The following is a 19,891-nucleotide window of genomic DNA, read 5'->3' as shown; positions in this document are numbered from 1 at the left end:
CATGCGGCGGGAAACCCAGTTTCCCTCCCACCTGAGCAGTTGGAAATAGTCACAGCCCACCTGTATGAATCAACCTATGACCTTTTGTTATAATACGAAGCCGAATTCCTATGTCCAATGAACAATGAGATTGTAGGGACCATTGAATTGTATTGTGTGTGGGGCATAAATAGGCAGGCCGACCGTATCCAGCTCTCTCTCTTCAACGGTTCTCATTGCTGATAATCGGGAGCTGGATATCGAGGCGCATGCGATCGTTCCCCTTGTGCGTAAGTTTTCTCCGTAATCATATTGTCTTACTGTGAGCCATCTCTCTCTCTCTCTATCTCTCTCTCTCTCTCTATCTCTCTCGTATTTTCCTTTAATTGTATTGTATTGTATTTCCTGTGTAGTTTATCTGGTTAGTTGGTTTATGTTATATTGTAGTGTATGCTTTGTACTGTGATTCTTTTTGCAAGTATAATAGTCATAATACATATAATAGGTTTCGGACCCTAAGCCCAGGTATCTGTGTATTCTTTATAGTGTTAAGTATTCTTTGAGCGTCGGTGACGCTCAAGCAGCTTTGTAGTTAATCAGGTTACACCAGGTTGCACTTACACTCTGTCTCTACACTAAGGTATACTGTGTATCTCACTGTTAAAGGTATAGATATAAAGGTTTAAACGTTGTAAGCGTCTGCACCGCTGGTGATCTCCTCGTGGTCCCGAGCGTACGCTACGCTATAGCGAATCATTACGTTAGTCGGCAGCCAATAGCGTGCCTGCCTGTGATCACTGGGCCGTAAGCGAACGTGACGCATGAGCGTCTCGACTACGGCTGAGCGATCGCTACGCAACTTGCGTACCCTTACGGTACTTCTTACGTAGATAGCGTACAGTGTTCTTAGACCTCTTAAAGTGATTTATATACGATAAATATTCAGCTTTATCAAATTTTTAGTAATTTAAGGTTAATTTAGGTTAATAGAGCCGTTCTTTTTGCTGCCACCATATGCCGGCTGGATCGGCATCTTAATAACATTTTCTATTACAGGTTTGCTATTGGTTAGGGTCAAATAAATAGCTAGCAATTTTTCTGCCAAAATTCAAGTCTCCGTGTCTTTATTTCTGGTTTTGAAGGTAATGAATGCTTTACTTTAAAAGAAGGGGGTCCACCAAATATCACTAGGATGTTTAGGAGAGAGAATTGACTGCATAGGAAAGGAAAGAGTTAAACATCTGGTGAGGGGTGGACCTAGCTGTGAGGAAAGTACAGCCTTTTTTGAAGGGGAGGGTTTGATATATATAGGGAAGGTGAGGCCATCTTAGCTCTCTCTTGTGGTGATTTGCCTTCCCACCCTCCCGCCCCTGTGGTCAGAAATTCTGGCACGTGGTGCCTTGGCGTTAAGTTGTTGGCTGGTTTTATCGTTGGCTATTTATTGGCGGAAAAGAACGGCAGTTTTGTATTTGTATGGTAAACTGTAGTGTTTTACAGTTTGGTGTGGTTTAGCCGCACTCACCTCCATCGACTTATTGGCCGCTTGACCACCCGTCCGGGAAGGCAGCGGCAGGGCACCCAGGAGCGGTGGGTAGTCACTGTGGGGGTTGAGTTGTCACCTATTACCGGTTTGTGATAGTTGTAGTAAAATTAGGATCGTTTCGAATTTTTAGTAATTTAAGGTTAATTTAGGTTAATAGAGCCGTTCTTTTTGCTGCCACCATATGCCGGCTGGATCGGCATCTTAATAAAATTTTCTATTACAGGTTTGCTATTGGTTAGGGTCAAATAAATAGCTAGCAATTTTTCTGCCAAAATTCAAGTCTCCGTGTCTTTATTTCTGGTTTTGAAGGTAATGAATGCTTTACTTTAAAAGAAGGGGGTCCACCAAATATCACTAGGATGTTTACGCTCTTTGTGAAAAGGCTTGGGAATCGCCTGACAAAAGGTGGCAGATTCCCAAGAGAATTTTGATGGCATATCCTTACCCCTCTGACGACAGGGAGAAATGGGAGTCGTCTCCCAATGTGGACAAGGCTCTGTCCCGACTATCCAAAAAGGTGGTGCATCCGTCTCCGGACACTGCTGCCCTCAAGGATCCGGAGGATCGCACGCAGGAGACGACATTGAAGGCCATTTTCGTTAATACTGGTGCACTACTCAGGCCTGCTGTGGCGTCGGCGTGGGTGAGTAGTGCTATCGCTAAGTGGGCTGATGATTTAGCTTCTGACATGGATACCCTTGATAAGGATAACATTCTTTTGACTCAATGGAATGCTGATGCCGACTCCAAGAAAGCTATGGAAGCTCTCCCTTTTAAAGGTAGTGTCTTGTTTGGTTACGGCCTTGCTGACCTGGTGTCTACCGCTACTGCGGGTAAGTCATCTTTTCTTCCTTATGTTCCCACACAACAGAAAAAGGTGCCTCATTATCAGATGCAGTCCTTTCGGCCTAATAAATACAAAAAAGGAAAGGGCTCATCTTTCCTCGCTTCAAAGGGTAGAGGAAGGGGAAAAAGGTCCCCAGCTGTGTCTGGCGCCAAGGACCAAAAGTCCTCCGCCACCTCTACCAAGTCCACCCCATGATGCTGGGGCTCCCCTGCAGGAGTCCGGGCCGGTGGGGTGCCGTCTCCGAATCTTCAGTCAGGTCTGGTTTCAATCAGCCCTGGATCCTTGGGTCTTAGACATAGTGTCCCAAGGGTACAAACTGGAGTTTCAGGAGATGCCCCCCCCCCCTTCCTCCCCCCCGCCGCTTTTTCAAATCGGCCTTGCCAGTTTTTCTTCTAGAAAGAGAAGTGGTAAATGCTGCGATACAAAAGCTGTGTCAACAGAGGGTCATTGTCCCTGTTCCCCCGTCCCAATGGGGGGAAGGGTTCTATTCGAGCCTCTTTGTTGTACCGAAGCCGGACGGTTCGGTCAGACCGATTCTGAACCTAAAATCCCTCAATCCATACTTAAAAACTTTCAAGTTCAAGATGGAATCTCTTCGAGCTGTGATCTCCAGCTTAAAAGGGGGGGATTTTATGGCGTCAGTCGACATAAAGGATGCCTACTTACACGTCCCGATATATATCCTGCTCATCAGGCCTTCCTAAGATTTGCGGTGCAGGATTGTCATTACCAATTTCAGACGTTGCCATTTGGGCTTTCCACGGCCCCGAGGGTCTTCAACATGGTTGAATTCTAAATTTGCCAAAGTCTCACTTGACTCCGACAACTCGGCTGCCCTTCTTGGGCATGATTCTAGACACGGAACTACGGAGGGTGTTTCTTCCGGCGCAAAAAGCACTGGAAATCGAGAACATGGTCAAGGAGATTCTGAGACCGGCAAGAGTGTCGATTTATCAATGCGCTCGAGTGCTAGGGAAGATGGTTGCGGCTTACGAAGCCATTCCGTTTGGCAGGTTTCATGCCCGGGCGTTTCAGTGGGATCTGCTGAACAAATGGTCCGGGTCTCACCTGCACATGCACCGGAAAATAAGTCTATCTTCCAGGGCCAGAATTTCTCTCCTGTGGTGGCTGCAAGGCTCTCACCTTCTAGAGGGACGCCGCTTCGGAATCCAGGATTGGGTCCTGCTGACCACGGATGCAAGTCTCCGAGGCTGGGGTGCAGTCGCACAAGGAAGAAGTTTCCAGGGAAAATGGTCAAGCCAGGAATCGTGTCTCCACATAAATGTTCTCGAGTTAAGAGCCATTTACAACGGCCTCCTGCAAGCGAAGAAACTTCTGCAAGGTCTCCCTGTCCTGATCCAGTCGGACAACATAACAGCGGTGGCGTACGTAAACCGCCAGGGCGGAACAAGGAGCAGGGCGGTAATGGCGGAGGCCACAAAAGTTCTCCGCTGGGCGGAAAAGCATGTGAGCACTCTATCAGCAGTCTTCCTTCCGGGCGTGGACAACTGGGAAGCAGATTTCCTCAGCAGACACGATCTCCATCCAGGAGAGTGGGCACTTCATCAAGAGGTATTTGCAGAAGTGACAAGGTGTTGGGGAATTCCTCAAATAGACATGATGGCGTCTCGCCTCAACAAGAAGCTTCCGAGGTATTGTTCCAGGTCAAGGGACTTCCAAGCCAGTGCAGAGGACGCCCTGGTAACTCCGTGGGTTTTTCAGTCGGTGTATGTGTTCCCTCCGCTTCCTCTCATTCCAAGAGTCTCGAGGATTCTAAGACGAACAAGGGTTCAGGCAATTCTCGTCGTTCCAGATTGGCCACGGAGGGCCTGGTATCCGGATCTTCAGGAATTGCTCGTAGAAGATCCTTGGCCGCTTCCTCTCAGAGAGGACCTGTTACTGTAGGGGCCATGTGTGTTTCCGGACTTACCGCGGCTGCGTTTGACGGCGTGGAGGTTGAACGCCAAATCCTAGCTCGGAAAGGCAATCCCGGGGAGGTCATCCCCACTCTCCTTAAGGCTAGAAAGGATGTCACGGCAAAACATTATCACTGTATTTGGAGAAAATATGTGTCGTGGTGTGAAGCCAAAGCAGCTCCTGCGGAGGATTTTCACTTGGGTCGTTTCCTCCATTTATTGCAGGCAGGCGTGGATGCAGGCCTGAAATTGGGTTCCATCAAAGTGCAGATTTCGGCTTTATCTATTTTCTTTCAAAAGGAATTGGCATCCCTTCCTGAGGTTTAGACGTTCGTGAAGGGAGTGCTGCATATCCATCCTCCGTTTGTGCCACCTGTGGCCCCGTGGGATCTTGAAGTGGTGTTACAGTTTCTTATGTCTCACTGGTTTGAACCTTTGCAAAAGGGTGAGTTAAAGTTTCTCACTTGGAAAGTGGTCATGCTTTTGGCCTTGGCGTCTGCCAGACGAGTGTCAGAATTGGCGGCTGTCTCACAAGAGCCCATATTTGATTTTCCACGTGGATAGAGCGGAATTGAGGACTCGTCAACAATTTCTGCCGAAGGTGGTTTCGTCGTTTCACATTAATCAGCCTATTGTGGTACCTGTAGCTACGGAGGCTGTCACAGTTCCAAAGTCTCTCGATGTCGTAAGAGCTTTAAAAATGTATGTCGCCAGAACGGCTCGTGTTAGGAAAACAGAAACACTGTTTGTCCTGTACGCTTCCAACAAGATTGGAAATCCTGCTTCCAAGCAGACTATTGCACGCTGGATTTGTAATACGATTCAGCATGAGCACTCTTCGGCTGGATTGCCATTGCCGAAGTCAGTAAAGGCCCATTCTACCAGGAAGGTGGGCTCGTCTTGGGCGGCTGCCCGAGGGGTCTCGGCTCTTCAACTTTGCCGAGCAGCTACGTGGTCGGGGTCAAATACTCTTGCTAAGTTCTATAAGTTTGATACCCTGGCTGATGAGTACCTCATGTTTGCTCATTCAGTGCTGCAGAGTCGTCCGCACTCTCCTGCCCGGTCTGGAGCTTTGGTATAGACCCCATGGTCCTTTTGGAGTCCCCAGCATCCTCTAGGACGTAAGAGAAAATAGGATTTTAATACCTACCGGTAAATCCTTTTCTCCTAGTCCGTAGAGGATGATGGGCGCCCATCCCAGTGCGTACTGTTACTTGCAGATGTATTGTTGTTTTCGGTTACACGATGATTGTGTATCGGTTATGTTCAGCTTGTTGCTGTATTTTTTTTGTTCACACTGTTATCTGATGTTCCTGCTACTCCAGTTGTACGGTATGTTTGTGGTGTGAGCTGGTATGTGTCTCACCCTTAGTTTCACAAAAATCCTTTTCCTCGAAATGTCCGTCTCTCCTGGGCACAGTTCCTATAACTGAGGTCTGGAGGAGGGGCATAGAGGGAGGAGCCAGTTCACACCAAGTCAAAGTCTTTTAATGTGCCCATGTCTCCTGTGGATCCCGTCTATACCCCATGGTCCTTTTGGAGTCCCCAGCATCCTCTACGGACTAGGAGAAAATAAGAATTTACTTACCGATAATTCTATTTCTCGTAGTCCGTAGTGGATGCTGGGGACTCCGTAAGGACCATGGGGAACAGCGGCTCCGCAGGAGACTGGGCACAAAAGTAAAGCTTTAGGACTACCTGGTGTGCACTGGCTCCTCCCCCTATGACCCTCCTCCAAGCCTCAGTTAGGATACTGTGCCCGGACGAGCGTACACAATAAGGAAGGATTTTGAATCCCGGGTAAGACTCATACCAGCCACACCAATCACACCGTATAACTTGTGATCTAAACCCAGTTAACAGCATGATAACAGAGGAGCCTCTATAAAAGATGGCTCACTACAGCAATAACCCGATTTTTGGTAACAATAACTATGTACCAGTATTGCAGACAATCCGCACTTGGGATGGGCGCCCAGCATCCACTACGGACTACGAGAAATAGAATTATCGGTAAGTAAATTCTTATTTTCTCTGACGTCCTAGTGGATGCTGGGGACTCCGTAAGGACCATGGGGATTATACCAAAGCTCCCAAACGGGCGGGAGAGTGCGGATGACTCTGCAGCACCAAATGAGAGAACTCCAGGTCCTCCTCAGCCAGGGTATCAAATTTGTAGAATTTTACAAACGTATTTGCCCCTGACCAAGTAGCTGCTCGGCAAAGTTGTAAAGCCGAGACCCCTCGGGCAGCCGCCCAAGATGAGCCCACCTTCCTTGTGGAGTGGGCATTTACAGATTTTTGGCTGTGGTAGGCCTGCCACAGAATGTGCAAGCTGAATTGTACTACAAATCCAACGAGCAATAGTCTGCTTAGAAGCAGGAGCACCCAGCTTGTTGGGTGCATACAGGATAAACAGCGAGTCAGATTTTCTGACTCCAGCCGTCCTGGAAACATATATTTTCAGGGCCCAGACAACGTCTAGCAACTTGGAGTCCTCCAAGTCCCTAGTAGCCGCAGGCACCACAATAGGTTGGTTCAGGTGAAACGCTGAAACCACCTTAGGGAGAAACTGAGGACGAGTCCTCAATTCCGCCCTGTCCGAATGGAAAATCAGATAAGGGCTTTTACAGGATAAAGCCGCCAATTCTGACACGCACCTGGCCCAGGCCAGGGCCAACAGCATGACCACTTTCAATGTGAGATATTTTAACTCCACAGATTTAAGTGGTTCAAACCAATGTGACTTTTGGAACCCAAAACTACATTGAGATCCCAAGGTGCCACTGGAGGCACAAAAGGAGGCTGTATATACAGTACCCCTTTTACAAACGTCTGAACTTCAGGGACTGAAGCTAGTTCTTTTTGGAAGAAAATTGACAGGGCCGAAATTTGAACCTTAATGGATCCCAATTTCAGGCCCATAGACACTCCTGTATGCAGGAAATGTAGGAATCGACCCAGTTGAAATTCCTCCGTCGGGCCTTACTGGCCTCGCACCACGCAACATATTTTCGCCAAATGCGGTGATAATGTTTTGCGGTTACATCCTTCCTGGCTTTGATCAGGATAGGGATGACTTCATCCGGAATGCCTTTTTCCTTCAGGATCCGGCGTTCAACCGCCATGCCGTCAAACGCAGCCGCGGTAAGTCTTGGAACAGACAGGGTCCTTGCTGGAGCAGGTCCCTTCTTAGAGGTAGAGGCCACGGATCCTCCGTGAGCATCTCTTGAAGTTCCGGTTACCAAGTCCTTCTTGGCCAATCCGGAGCCACGAATATAGTGCTTACTCCTCTCCATCTTATAATTCTCAGTACCTTGGGTATGAGAGGCAGAGGAGGGAAAACATACACTGACTGGTACACCCACGGTGTTACCAGAGCGTCTACAGCTATTGCCTGAGGGTCCCTTGACCTGGCGCAATACCTGTCGAGTTTTTCCCAACGGTTTATAATCATGTGGAAGACTTCTGGGTGAAGTCCCCACTCTCCCGGGTGGAGGTCGTGTCTGCTGAGGAAGTCTGCTTCCCAGTTGTCCACTCCCGGAATGAATACTGCTGACAGTGCTATCACATGATTTTCCGCCCAGCGAAGAATCCTTGCAGCTTCTGCCATTGCCCTCCTGCTTCTTGTGCCACCCTGTCTGTTTACGTGGGTGACTGCCGTGATGTTGTCCGACTGGATCAACACCGGCTGACCTTGAAGCAGAGGTCTTGCTAAGCTTAGAGCATTGTAAATGGCCCTTAGCTTCAGGATATTTATGTGAAGTGATGTCTCCAGGCTTGACCATAAGTCCTGGAAATTCCTTCCCTGTGTGACTGCTCCCCAGCCTCGCAGGCTGGCATCCATGGTCACCAGGACCCAGTCCTGAATGCCAAATCTGCGGCCCTCTAGAAGATGAGCACTCTGCAACCACCACAGGAGGGACACCCTTGTCCTTGGTGACAGGGTTATCCGCTGATGCATCTGAAGATGCGACCCGGACCATTTGTCCAGCAGGTCCCACTGGAAAGTTCTTGCGTGGAATCTGCCGAATGGGATTGCTTCGTAGGAAGCCACCATTTTTCCCAGAACCCTTGTGCATTGATGCACTGAGACTTGGCTCGGTTTTAGGAGGTTCCTGACTAGCTCGGATAACTCCCTGGCTTTCTCCTCCGGGAGAAACACCTTTTTTCTGGACTGTGTCCAGGATCATCCCTAGGAACAGAAGACGAGTCGTCGGAACCAGCTGTGATTTTGGAATATTGAGAATCCAACCGTGCTGCCGCAACACTACCTGAGATAGTGCTACACCGACCTCCAACTGTTCTCTGGATCTTACCCTTATCAGGAGATCGTCCAAGTAAGGGATAACTAAAACTCCCTTCCTTCGAAGGAGTATCATCATTTCGGCCATTACCTTGGTAAAGACCCGGGGTGCCGTGGACCATCCAAACGGCAGCGTCTGAAACTGATAATGACAGTTCTGTACCACAAACCTGAGGTACCCTTGGTGAGAAGGGTAAATTGGGACATGAAGGTAAGCATCCTTTATGTCCAGAGACACCATGTAGTCCCCTTCTTCCAGGTTCGCAATCACTGCTCTGAGTGACTCCATCTTGAATTTGAACTTCTGTATGTAAGTGTTCAAAGATTTTAGATTTAAAATCGGTCTCACCGAGCCGTCCGGCTTCGGTACCACAACAGTGTGGAATAATACCCCTTTCCCTGTTGCAGGAGGGGTACCTTGATTATCACCTGCTGGGAATACAGCTTGTGAATGGCTTCCAAAACTGCCTCCCTGTCGGAGGGAGACGTCGGTAAAGCCGACTTTAGGAAACGGCGAGGGGGAGACGTCTCAAATTCCAATTTGTACCCCTGAGATACCACCTGAAGGATCCAGGGGTCTACTTGCGAGTGAGCCCACTGCGCGCTGAAATTCTTGAGACGGGCCCCCACCCTGCCTGAGTCCGCTTGTAAAGCCCCAGCGTCATGCTGAGGGCTTGGCAGAGGCGGGAGAGGGCTTCTGTTCCTGGGAACTGGCTGATTTCTGCAGCCTTTTTCCTCTCCCTCTGTCACAGGGCAGAAATGAGGAACCTTTTGCCCGCTTGCCCTTATGGGAACGAAAGGACTGCGCCTGATAATACGGCGTCTTCTTATGTTGAGAGGCGACCTGGGGTAAAAACGTGGATTTCCCAGCTGTTGCCGTGGCCACCAGGTCTGAAAGACCGACCCCAAATAACTCCTCCCCTTTATAAGGCAATACTTCCATATGCCGTTTGGAATCCGCATCACCTGACCACTGTCGTGTCCATAACCCTCTTCTGGCAGAAATGGACAACGCACTTACTCTTGATGCCAGTCGGCAAATATTCCGCTGTGCATCACGCATATATAGAAATGCATCTTTTAAATGCTCTATAGGCAATAATATACTGTCCCTATCTAGGGTATCAATATTTTCAGTCAGGGAATCCGACCACGCCAACCCAGCACTGCACATCCAGGCTGAGGCGATTGCTGGTCGCAGTATAACACCAGTATGTGTGTAAATACATTTTAGGATACCCTCCTGCTTTCTATCAGCAGGATCCTTAAGGGCGGCCATCTCAGGAGAGGGTAGAGCCCTTGTTTTTACAAGCGTGTGAGCGCTTTATCCACCCTAGGGGGTGTTTCCCAACGCACCCTAACCTCTGGCGGGAAAGGATATAATGCCAATAACTGTTTAGAAATTATCAGTTTTTATCGGGGGAAACCCACGCTTCATCACACACCTCATTTAATTTCTCAGATTCAGGAAAACTACAGGTAGTTTTTCCTCACCGAACATAATACCCCTTTTGGTGGTACTCGTATTATCAGAAATGTGTAAAACATTTTTCATTGCCTCAATCATGTAACGTGTGGCCCTACTGGAAGTCACATTTGTCTCTTCACCGTTGACACTGGAGTCAGTATCCGTGTCGGCGTCTGTATCTGCCATCTGAGGTAACGGGCGCTTTAGAGCCCCTGACGGCCTATGAGACGTCTGGACAGGCACAAGCTGAGTAGCCGGCTGTCTCATGTCAACCACTATCTTTTGTAAAGAGCTGACACTGTTAATTCCTTCCAACAGTTCATTAACCACCTGAGTGGTTAATTCCACTCAGGTGTCGACCCCCTAGGCGGTGACATCCCTATTACAGGCAATTTGCTCCGCCTCCACATCATTTTCCTCCTCATACATGTCGACACAAACGTACCGACACACATCACACACACAGGGAATGCTCTGATAGAGGACAGGACCCCACTAGCCCTTTGGGGAGACAGAGGGAGAGTTTGCCAGCACACACCAGAGCGCTATATATATACAGGGATAACCTTATATAAGTGTTTTTCCCCTTATAGCTGCTGTATTGTTAATACTGCGCCTAATTTGTGCCCCCCTCTCTTTTTTAACCCTTTCTGTAGTGTAGTGACTGCAGGGGAGAGCCAGGGAGCTTCCCTCCAACGGAGCTGTGAGGGAAAATGGCGCCAGTGTGCTGAGGAGATAGGCTCCGCCCCTTTTTCGCGGACTTTTCTCCTGCTTTTTTATGGATTCTGGCAGGGGTTAAAATTCATCCATATAGCCCTGGGGGCTATATGTGATGTATTTTCGCCAGCCAAGGTGTTTTAATTGCTGCTCAGGGCGCCCCCCCCTAGCGCCCTGCACCCTCAGTGACCGAAGTGTGAAGTGTGCTGAGGAGCAATGGCGCACAGCTGCAGTGCTGTGCGCTACCTTGGTGAAGACAGGATGTCTTCTGCCGCCGATTTTCCGGACCTCTTCTTGCTTCTGGCTCTGTAAGGGGGCCGGCGGCGCGGCTCTGGGACCGGACTCCATGGCTGGGCCTGTGTTCGATCCCTCTGGAGCTAATGGTGTCCAGTAGCCTAAGAAGCCCAATCCACTCTGCACGCAGGTGAGTTCGCTTCTTCTCCCCTTAGTCCCTCAATGCAGTGAGCCTGTTGCCAGCAGGTCTCACTGAAAATAAAAAACCTAAACTAAACTTTTCACTAAGCAGCTCAGGAGAGCCACCTAGTGTGCACCCTTCTCGTTCGGGCACAAAAATCTAACTGAGGCTTGGAGGAGAGTCATAGGGGGAGGAGCCAGTGCACACCAGGTAGACCTAAAGCTTTACTTTTGTGCCCAGTCTCCTGCGGAGCCGCTGTTCCCCATGGTCCTTACGGAGTCCCCAGCATCCACTAGGACGTCAGAGAAAAGGATTTACCGGTAGGTATTAAAATCCTATTTTTAGAACGCCGGTACTTACCATTACTTGCCTGTCCAGCAGTGTCTCTCTCCTGCGCGGCATCCTCAGATGTGTTGTTGGATATCTAATGCTGCTTGATCTGAGTTGCTTTCAAATGCGCATACGCAGCGGCTGTCTGCACATACAGAGACAGATGTGAGTGGCGGAAATATTCTCTGTAATGCGCTGCGGAATATGGGTGCGCGATATAAAGTGACTGACAAGAAATATATCTCCCAACTCTGGTGAGGGCGCGGTCAGGACTTTTGTGGGCATGGCCTCACCACGTGCGTGGCCAGATCCCCCTATTGTTCATAATAGGGGACGTGACTGCGCGTCATTCCCCCATTCCCATCATGTCCTGCGTTCTGGATGCTGCTGTCCAGTCCCCAGCCCATAGTTGCCTACCCTCCCTCATTCTGCAGGAGACTCCCTGAAATAGCAGCAATCTCCCTCACTCCCTGAAAAGTCCATCAATCTCCCTCATTCTTGGGAGAAAAATAAATCAGAGATACATACATTCAAATGGGATCCTTAGTGCCATTTCCCTGCATTGGTTATAAGGCGCAATGATCCCTATGGCTACATGCATTGTAAATAAGGTTTCTCGTGGCCACTTACAATATATGGAACCTCTTGTAAGACACAATACACAAACAAATCCTGCAAAATATCAGTGTCTTTTCTTCAACAAATAGATCTTACTAACTTTGGGGCTCATTTACATGTGGATGTAAGTCATTTTCATGACACGCCTCCCCGATGTAGTAGTATGCGCCCGCGCTGATAGGTGTTACTTTCACAATCTCCCTGAAATGCTTTTTCAAAAGTAGGCAAGTATGCCCCAGCCACAGTACGGATGGCGTGCGCATCCATTGCAGAGCAGCAGTGGCAGAGTGCCCCCAACTTCCGCTTTTTACCGCAGGACTCTGCGGCCCACAAGCGGTACAGCGGGACAGTGCCTGAAAAAGCAGGACTGTCCTGGTGAAATACGGGACAGTTGGACGTATGCAGCAATCCACAACATTTGCAGCAATTAAAATAATAATATGATGTTTTTAATCATTATAAAGAAACGTGCAAATTATGTAATTTCTTCACTTGAACTTCAAGACACCAGAGTTAAATATGGCGAAAAGCTACTTCTTTTCTTACCTGTGGTGTCCGGTTGCCTGTGTTATGACTTCCGCCCTTACTTGGGCGGGGTTAGTTACGAGCCGTCGGCGTCGCTGGCGGGGCGGAGTTATGCACGCACCATGCATAGGGCCGGCGTCAGTCTCTCCGCCTATTCCGCTTGTCAGTCAAGTTTAGTGCCCACCTCTCCGTCCATCTCCTGATCCCCAATTCGTTGTGCAGTATGCAGATTAGAGCGGGGCTGGCAAATCGGCAGGGAGTGGACGCGCGGCGTGTCACGTGACGGGAGGGAGCAGTGATTGGCTGTCGCCTGCGCGGTGGTTGCTGGGAGTGCGGGCATGGTGCTGGGGTAGCGTCTAGTTACCCTTCGTAGAAAGGACCTCGCAACCATGGTGCTGGGCAGCGGCAGTCAGCAGCTGGAGAACGCCAACCCGCTCATCTACCAGCGCAGCGGGGAGCGTCAGGTGACGGCGCAGGACGAGGATGAGGAGCAGCACGACAGGATCGACGACAGAGAGATCTTCGATATCCTCACTCAGTGTCACACACTCAGACTGAGTCCCACTCATTGAGTCCCTGGTGCCAACTCCACTGGGTCCCACTCACTGGTGCCTACTCCGCGGAGTCCCACTCACTGGTGCCAACTCCACTGGGTCCCACTCACTGGTGCCTACTCCGCGGAGTCCCACTCACTGGTGCCAACTCCACTGGGTCCCACTCACTGGTGCCTACTCCGCGGAGTCCCACTCACTGGTGCCAACTCCACTGGGTCCCACTCACTGGTGCCTACTCCGCGGAGTCCCACTCACTGGTGCCAAATCCACTGGGTCCCACTCACTGGTGCCTACTCCGCGGAGTCCCACTCCAAGGTGCCCACTCTGCTGAGTCCCACTCGCTGGTGCCCACTCTGCTGAGTCCTACTCGCTGGTACCCACTCACTGAGTCCCTGGTGCCAACTCCACTGGGTCCCACTCGCTGGTGCCCACTCTGCTGAGTCCCACTCGCTGGTGCCCACTCTGCTGAGTCCCACTCGCTGGTGCCCACTCTGCTGAGTCCCACTCGCTGGTGCCCACTCTGCTGAGTCCCACTCGCTGGTGCCCACTCACTGAGTCCCTGGTGCCAACTCCACTGGGTCCCACTCGCTGGTGCCCACTCCGCGGAGTCCCACTCGCTGGTGCCCACTCCGCGGAGTCCCACTCACTGGTGCCCACTCCGCGGAGTCCCACTCGCTGGTGCCCACTCTGCGGAGTCCCACTCGCTGGTGCCCACTCTGCGGAGTCCCACTCGCTGGTGCCCACTCTGCGGAGTCCCACTCGCTGGTGCCCACTCTGCGGAGTCCCACTCGCTGGTGCCCACTCTGCGGAGTCCCACTCCGCTGAGTCCCACTCCGCTGAGTCCCACTCGCTGGTGCCCACTCGCTGGTGCCCACTCTGCTGAGTGGCCCTCACTGGTTACCACTCAGAGTGCCCCTCACTGGTGCCGACACAGCTGCAGTGTGCGGGTCCCCTGGTCACTGGCGCAGGCCTCTCATGTAGCTTCTGTGTGCTGCTGTCACTGATCTGGGTACTAAGGCAGCAGATATCTGATACCAGAGACCCACTCCGTGCGTCCCGTCCGCGAGCCAGCGCTCTGCTTAATCTGGGACTATATTCCAGTTCCTTGTGGCAAATGTACTAATCCAAACTACACTGTAAAATAATATGTACGCGGCTACGATGGGAATAAGACGCAGCATTCAGGGGAAAGTATTGCAAACGCATAGCAGGGTGTGAAAGTCGTTCTCCGTGGCGCAGAAACGCTATGTGAATGAGGACGCCGCGCTATGATGATGATGTTATTTTGATAACCGTCCTGATGATGTTGGTGATATATCTGTATTTCCTGTGCTACCGTCTTCCACTACAGTGTACACAGCGACAGTGTCCGATTATAGTAATGTTCAGAGACCTAGTACACAACCTTATTCCCAGTAACGTCGCCAGGGTCAGCGGCGTGGTGATACGGTATCAGAATGATTTATATTATTTCCCTTAACATGTTACATCTCATCCGTTCCATCAACGACCCGGAGCATCCGCTTAGCCTGGAAGAGCTGAATGTAGTGGAGGAGATCCGAGTGAAGGTATATGATGTCACCAATGGTTCGTCATGTCATGTTGTAACGTTACAAATAACCATTAAGCGTGCCTCGTACACTCCTAGCGAATAGCTGTTGGCTTCCCTGCCGCTGGGGAACGGGAGACTATACACACAGAGCCTGATCAGAGATGTGCGCACGTGCCTTCGCTTCTGTGAATTTGTACGCAGCGGCTGCGCAAAAATATGCAAATGGTGCAGCCTGCCTGGGATTTGTATGGAGACAACCCTGTCTCTGAACCGCTGCTTGCGTACAAAGACGCAACCGCCAGATGCACAGCACGGCTGCAGGAAGAAAGACCCCTACTGTGTAGGGATTGCAGTTGCAAGCAACACCCCCTAAATGGTTGCGCTACAAATACGTTTGAGTCACCGATCCCCTATTACCTCCCCCAAACCGTCTCTGATTGTTGTTCGCTTCACGAATAAATCCTCTCTATGTCGCTTCAGGACATACAGTATGCGCAGTGCAACTTAGACGCATGAGCAGACCACTGATCGCAATAACTGCGAAAAAAATTGAGTTTGCGTCCATTTTTGAACTAGGCCTTGAGTATGTACGGTTGTAGGAAAGTAGTGCTTCCATCGATACAGCCACCTGTGTGTATAGTCTGCTTGTTCTCCGTAGGGAGCAACGGTGCCAGCTGAAGGCGCAGTTTGGTTTCCTGTTGCCAGGTGAATATAGCAGCGCCCAGTGCTCCTGCAGTTATTGGGACAGAGCTCCTGATGGTGTCCATGTTGTCTAACGCAGGTCAATGATGACGAGAGCATGGTGTCCGTAGAGTTCACTCCCACAATCCCGCACTGTAGCATGGCCACGCTGATTGGACTGTCCATCAAAGTGAAGCTGCTGCGTTCTCTGCCGCAGAGGTTTAAGGTGAGTGAGTGTGGCGGGATGTTACGTCTTGTATCAGTCGGTGTCATACTGGTCCAGGATTCTCCGACGCGTTGGAAAAAAAAGTCCGCTTTTAGTGCGGTGTACGTATATTTATAAAATACAATTGTTGCCAAGTCCTACCTGGTCCCCCTTTTGTTTTGGAGACGCCATCTTTGTTGGCATGCAAACCAGCTGATGAGTGTAGCAGTCAGAAGTTACATACATCTGAATTTGACAATTTAGTGTAATTCTTGTGCATCTATTATTTCTCTTACATCCATAGGGGATACTGGAGTGCAGTGCACTGTGGGGTATAGATGGGGTCCGTGAGCCGGTGCACAATAAATTCTTTCGGCTGTGTGTGTTTGCTGGCTCCTCCCCTCTATGCCCCTCCCCATCAGGGTGCATCTATTATTATTTTGTGGTTTTCTTCATGAATTTATATTTATAAAGCATATACGTATTATGCAGGGAATATTTTTATCATTTCATCAGTCCCTGCAGCAGAGAAACTTCTATTCTCTACCGCAGATGTTCTCAAACTCGGTCCTCAGGACCCCACACAGTGCATGTTTTGCAGGTCTCCTCACAGAATCACAAGTGAAATAATTAGCTCCACCTGTGGACCTTTTAAAATGTGTCAGTGACTAATTAATACACCTGTGCACCTGCTGGGTTACCTGCAAAACATGCACTGTGTGGGCTCCCGAGGACCGAGTTTGAGAACCTCTGCTCTACCGCATACACACGCCCACATATACATGTACATTTTTGTCAGAAGCCAATTACCCTACCGGGACATAAAAACTCCACACAGATGCTGAAATGCAACAATGCTAACCACTGTGTCACCATAATGCCACTACGGTAACAGCCTTTAGATTTGAGATATTTAACATCCAGCCCTTTGCTGCGGAACTACACATCCCTATTAGCAAAACTGTGGCAGGGCATTCTTGGAGATGTAGTTCTGTTGCGCTTGGAGGGCCGCCTGTTGAATACATTTTACGTCTGTGTCTCTTGGTCTTCTGTATGTGTCCAGTTGCCTATTCCATGTAATCTCATTTCTGTGTCCTTTGTTCTTGTCCAGGTGGATGTCCATATAACCCCTGGTACACATGCCTCGGAACATGCAGGTGAGGGTCCAGCAATATCTGTTTCCATTCCTGAAGATGTGAGATGTGCACGTTCTACGTGTATCTGTCACCACTCGTGTGATGTGACACATGGTGCATCACTGCCAGCTGTCCCCAATGTTCTTTCACTTCCAAATTGGGTGTGGCCTACTGGAAAGAGGACATGGCCCTTCCTGAAATGGGGGTGGCCTACTGGAAAGAGGACATAGTAGGCATGGCCATTCGTGGGTCATAATCGATGGTATAAAACCATCTGTAAGAGATCCGTTGATGGTTTCACCCACTGATGGCCATCCCTGCTCTACTAGGGTGTGAGCTGCGGCCCAATCAGTGACTGAAGGCGGAACTTTGTGGGTGTTAGGGGAGGGGCTATTCTCCGTGTTCCGACACATTTAAAAAATGAAATAAATATCTGGTTGTTCTTTACCATCGATGGCGGGAAACCATCTGGTTCAGGAGACACAACCCACACAGTAGGCTTCATGGCATAAGGGTGTTCCTCTGTACCATTTCTAAATTGCAAAGTGAGTAGCAGCCTCTTATAGGGGGTAATTCCAAGTTGATCGCAGCAGGAAATTTTTTAGCAGTTGGGCAAAACCATGTGCACTGCAGGGGGGGGGGGGGGGGGGGCAGATATAACATTTGCAGAGAGAGTTAGATTTGAGTGGGTTATTTTGTTTCTGTGCAGGGTAAATACTGGCTGCTTTATTTTTACACTGCAAATTAGATTGCAGATTGAACTCACCACACCCAAATCTAACTCTCTCTGCACATGTTATATCTGCCTCCCCTGCAGTGCACATGGTTTTGCCCAACTGCTAAAAAATTTCCTGCTGCGACCAACTTGGAATTACCCCCATAGACCACCCAAGCTCACCTACTTACTGTGTGCTCCAGGCTTCTACTCCTAAAACACTATCTGCAGGGACAGGGGGTGAACAAATGAAAATAGTTTCAGGAAAATAAACCCCGGCATTATGTGTTTGATGCACAACACAGAGACCAGTTCCCACATCTCAGCCTACTCAATAGGAAAAATCAGGATGCACCAGGTACATCTAAGCCACACCCATTTCAGGCAAGGTTATACCAGTAGGCAACACCCATTTTAGGCAAGGTTATACCATTAGGCCACACCCATTTCAGGCAAGGTTATGCCCCCATAACAGGCCACGCCCATTTCAGGTGAGGTTATGCCCCCCCCATACCAGGCCACACCCATTTCAGGCAAGGTTATGCCCTATAACAGTAGGCCACACCCATTTCAGGCGAGTTTATGCCCCTATTTCTCTAGGCCACACCCATTTCAGGCAAGGCTATGCCCCTATTCCAGTAGGCCACACCCATTTCAGGCAAGGTTATGCCCTCATACCAGGAGGCCACAACCAGTTCAGGCAAGGTTATGCCCCTATTCCAGTAGGCCACACCCATTTCAGGTGAGGTTATGCCCCCATATCAGGTCGTCACACTCATTTCAGGAAAGATTATGTCCTAGGGATATCCATCGGCCATTGAGGATTCAAAAGCAATGGTCCGTGGCTAATGCTGCATACTTTTGCCATCAATGGGGGAGAAAATAGGCATCTCTCAAAGCATCCTTCTACTGAACGTGCTGTAAGAAAGCGCTGTCAGCCATAGCTTGATGGAGAACACAACTCGCATATATATGGTTGTAGGACTGTCGCATTATTTAGCCAGGCATTCGTAATCATTGCTTTTCACACTCACATATAATAGCACAGGCGGTGAAACGCGTGTATGCATGCACTTGCAGATCATTATAAGTTCTCAGTGTTACCAGTGTAATATGAATATCGTCTCGGTGATAATTTCCACGTCTCTCTCTTCTCCATTCAGTGAACAAACAGCTGGCTGACAAGGAACGCGTTGCGGCTGCCCTAGAGAACTCCCATTTGCTGGAAGTGGTGAACCAGTGCCTGTCTGCAAGGTCCTAGACTCCACCTGTTTCTCCGACGCTGGCCGTGTCTGGGTCCCAAACCGTGACTGTGTACCGGAACGTGCTGCATTAATGTCTGTGATACACAGTAGCCGTCGCTCCTGCTGTTATGTGTATATGTCATGTCACCTGTAACAATGAATGATTTTTTTGATTTATATAATAAAAGTGCATTTGTCCTATCCTCCTTTCCTCTTTTACCAAGGTCAACGGGTCACTCGGATCAGTGCGTACCATTGGAATAACCGTGTATGCTCCTTGGTATATGGATGATAAACCACAGATTTCTCTATCGTCCTAAGTGGATGCTGGGGTTCCTGAAAGGACCATGGGGAATAGCGGCTCCGCAGGAGACAGGGCACAAAAGTAAAGCTTTTACAGGTCAGGTGGTGTGTACTGGCTCCTCCCCCCATGACCCTCCTCCAGACTCCAGTTAGATTTTTGTGCCCGGCCGAGAAGGGTGCAATTCTAGGTGGCTCTCATAAAGAGCTGCTTAGAGAGTTTAGCTTAGGTTTTTTATTTTACAGTGATTCCTGCTGGCAACAGGATCACTGCAACGAGGGACAGAGGGGAGAAGAAGTGAACTCACCTGCGTGCAGGATGGATTGGCTTCTTGGCTACTGGACATGAAGCTCCAGAGGGACGATCACAGGTACAGCCTGGATGGTCACCGGAGCCACGCCGCCGGCCCCCTCACAGATGCTGAAGCAAGAAGAGGTCCAGAATCGGCGGCTGAAGACTCCTGCAGTCTTCTTAAGGTAGCGCACAGCACTGCAGCTGTGCGCCATTTTCCTCTCAGCACACTTCACACGGCAGTCACTGAGGGTGCAGGGCGCTGGGGGGGGGGCGCCCTGGGAGGCAAATGAAAACCTTTAAAAAGGCTAAAAATACCTCACATATAGCCCCAGAGGCTATATGGAGATATTTACCCCTGCCTAAATGTACTAAATAGCGGGAGACGAGCCCGCCGAAAAAGGGGCGGGGCCTATCTCCTCAGCACACGGCGCCATTTTCTGTCACAGCTCCGCTGGTCAGGAAGGCTCCCAGGTCTCTCCCCTGCACTGCACTACAGAAACAGGGTATAACAGAGAGGGGGGGCAAAATAAATGGCAATATATTAA

The 19,891-nt window shown here is 49.8% G+C and overlaps 2 protein-coding genes across 2 annotated transcripts in view; one reads left to right on the top strand and one right to left on the bottom strand.

Moving 5' to 3' along the window:
• XDH (xanthine dehydrogenase) overlaps positions 1-12,798 on the bottom strand; it is a 440,380-nt gene extending 427,582 nt beyond the window's left edge. Inside the window, exon 1 of the mRNA XM_063918955.1 lies at positions 12,686-12,798. The gene's annotated coding sequence lies outside the window, so the exon portion shown is untranslated. The remainder of the gene's footprint in view (positions 1-12,685) is intronic.
• A 101-nt stretch (positions 12,799-12,899) lies between these two features.
• Positions 12,900-18,952, top strand: CIAO2B (cytosolic iron-sulfur assembly component 2B). The gene is made up of 5 exons (XM_063918960.1): positions 12,900-13,191; positions 14,709-14,786; positions 15,552-15,677; positions 16,768-16,813; positions 18,671-18,952. Exons 1-5 carry the CDS (start codon positions 13,054-13,056, stop codon positions 18,766-18,768), a joined length of 486 nt encoding a protein of 161 aa, XP_063775030.1. The 5' UTR covers positions 12,900-13,053; the 3' UTR covers positions 18,769-18,952.
• The last annotated feature ends 939 nt before the right edge of the window (positions 18,953-19,891 follow it).

Source organism: Pseudophryne corroboree, chromosome 4, assembly GCF_028390025.1.
Source record: "Pseudophryne corroboree isolate aPseCor3 chromosome 4, aPseCor3.hap2, whole genome shotgun sequence".
NCBI classification, from domain to species: domain Eukaryota; kingdom Metazoa; phylum Chordata; class Amphibia; order Anura; family Myobatrachidae; genus Pseudophryne; species Pseudophryne corroboree.
This window is presented reverse-complemented; position numbering and strand designations above follow the sequence as displayed.

Excerpts from the sequence above, each read along its gene's own strand:
- CIAO2B (XM_063918960.1), top strand. The coding sequence starts at position 13,054 with ATGGTGCTGGGCAGCGGCAGTCAGCAGCTGGAGAACGCCAACCCGCTC. Across the intron at positions 15,678-16,767 it reads CTCTGCCGCAGAGGTTTAAG|GTGGATGTCCATATAACCCC; the intron begins GTGAGTGAGTGT and ends GTTCTTGTCCAG. Across the intron at positions 16,814-18,670 it reads ACATGCCTCGGAACATGCAG|TGAACAAACAGCTGGCTGAC; the intron begins GTGAGGGTCCAG and ends TTCTCCATTCAG.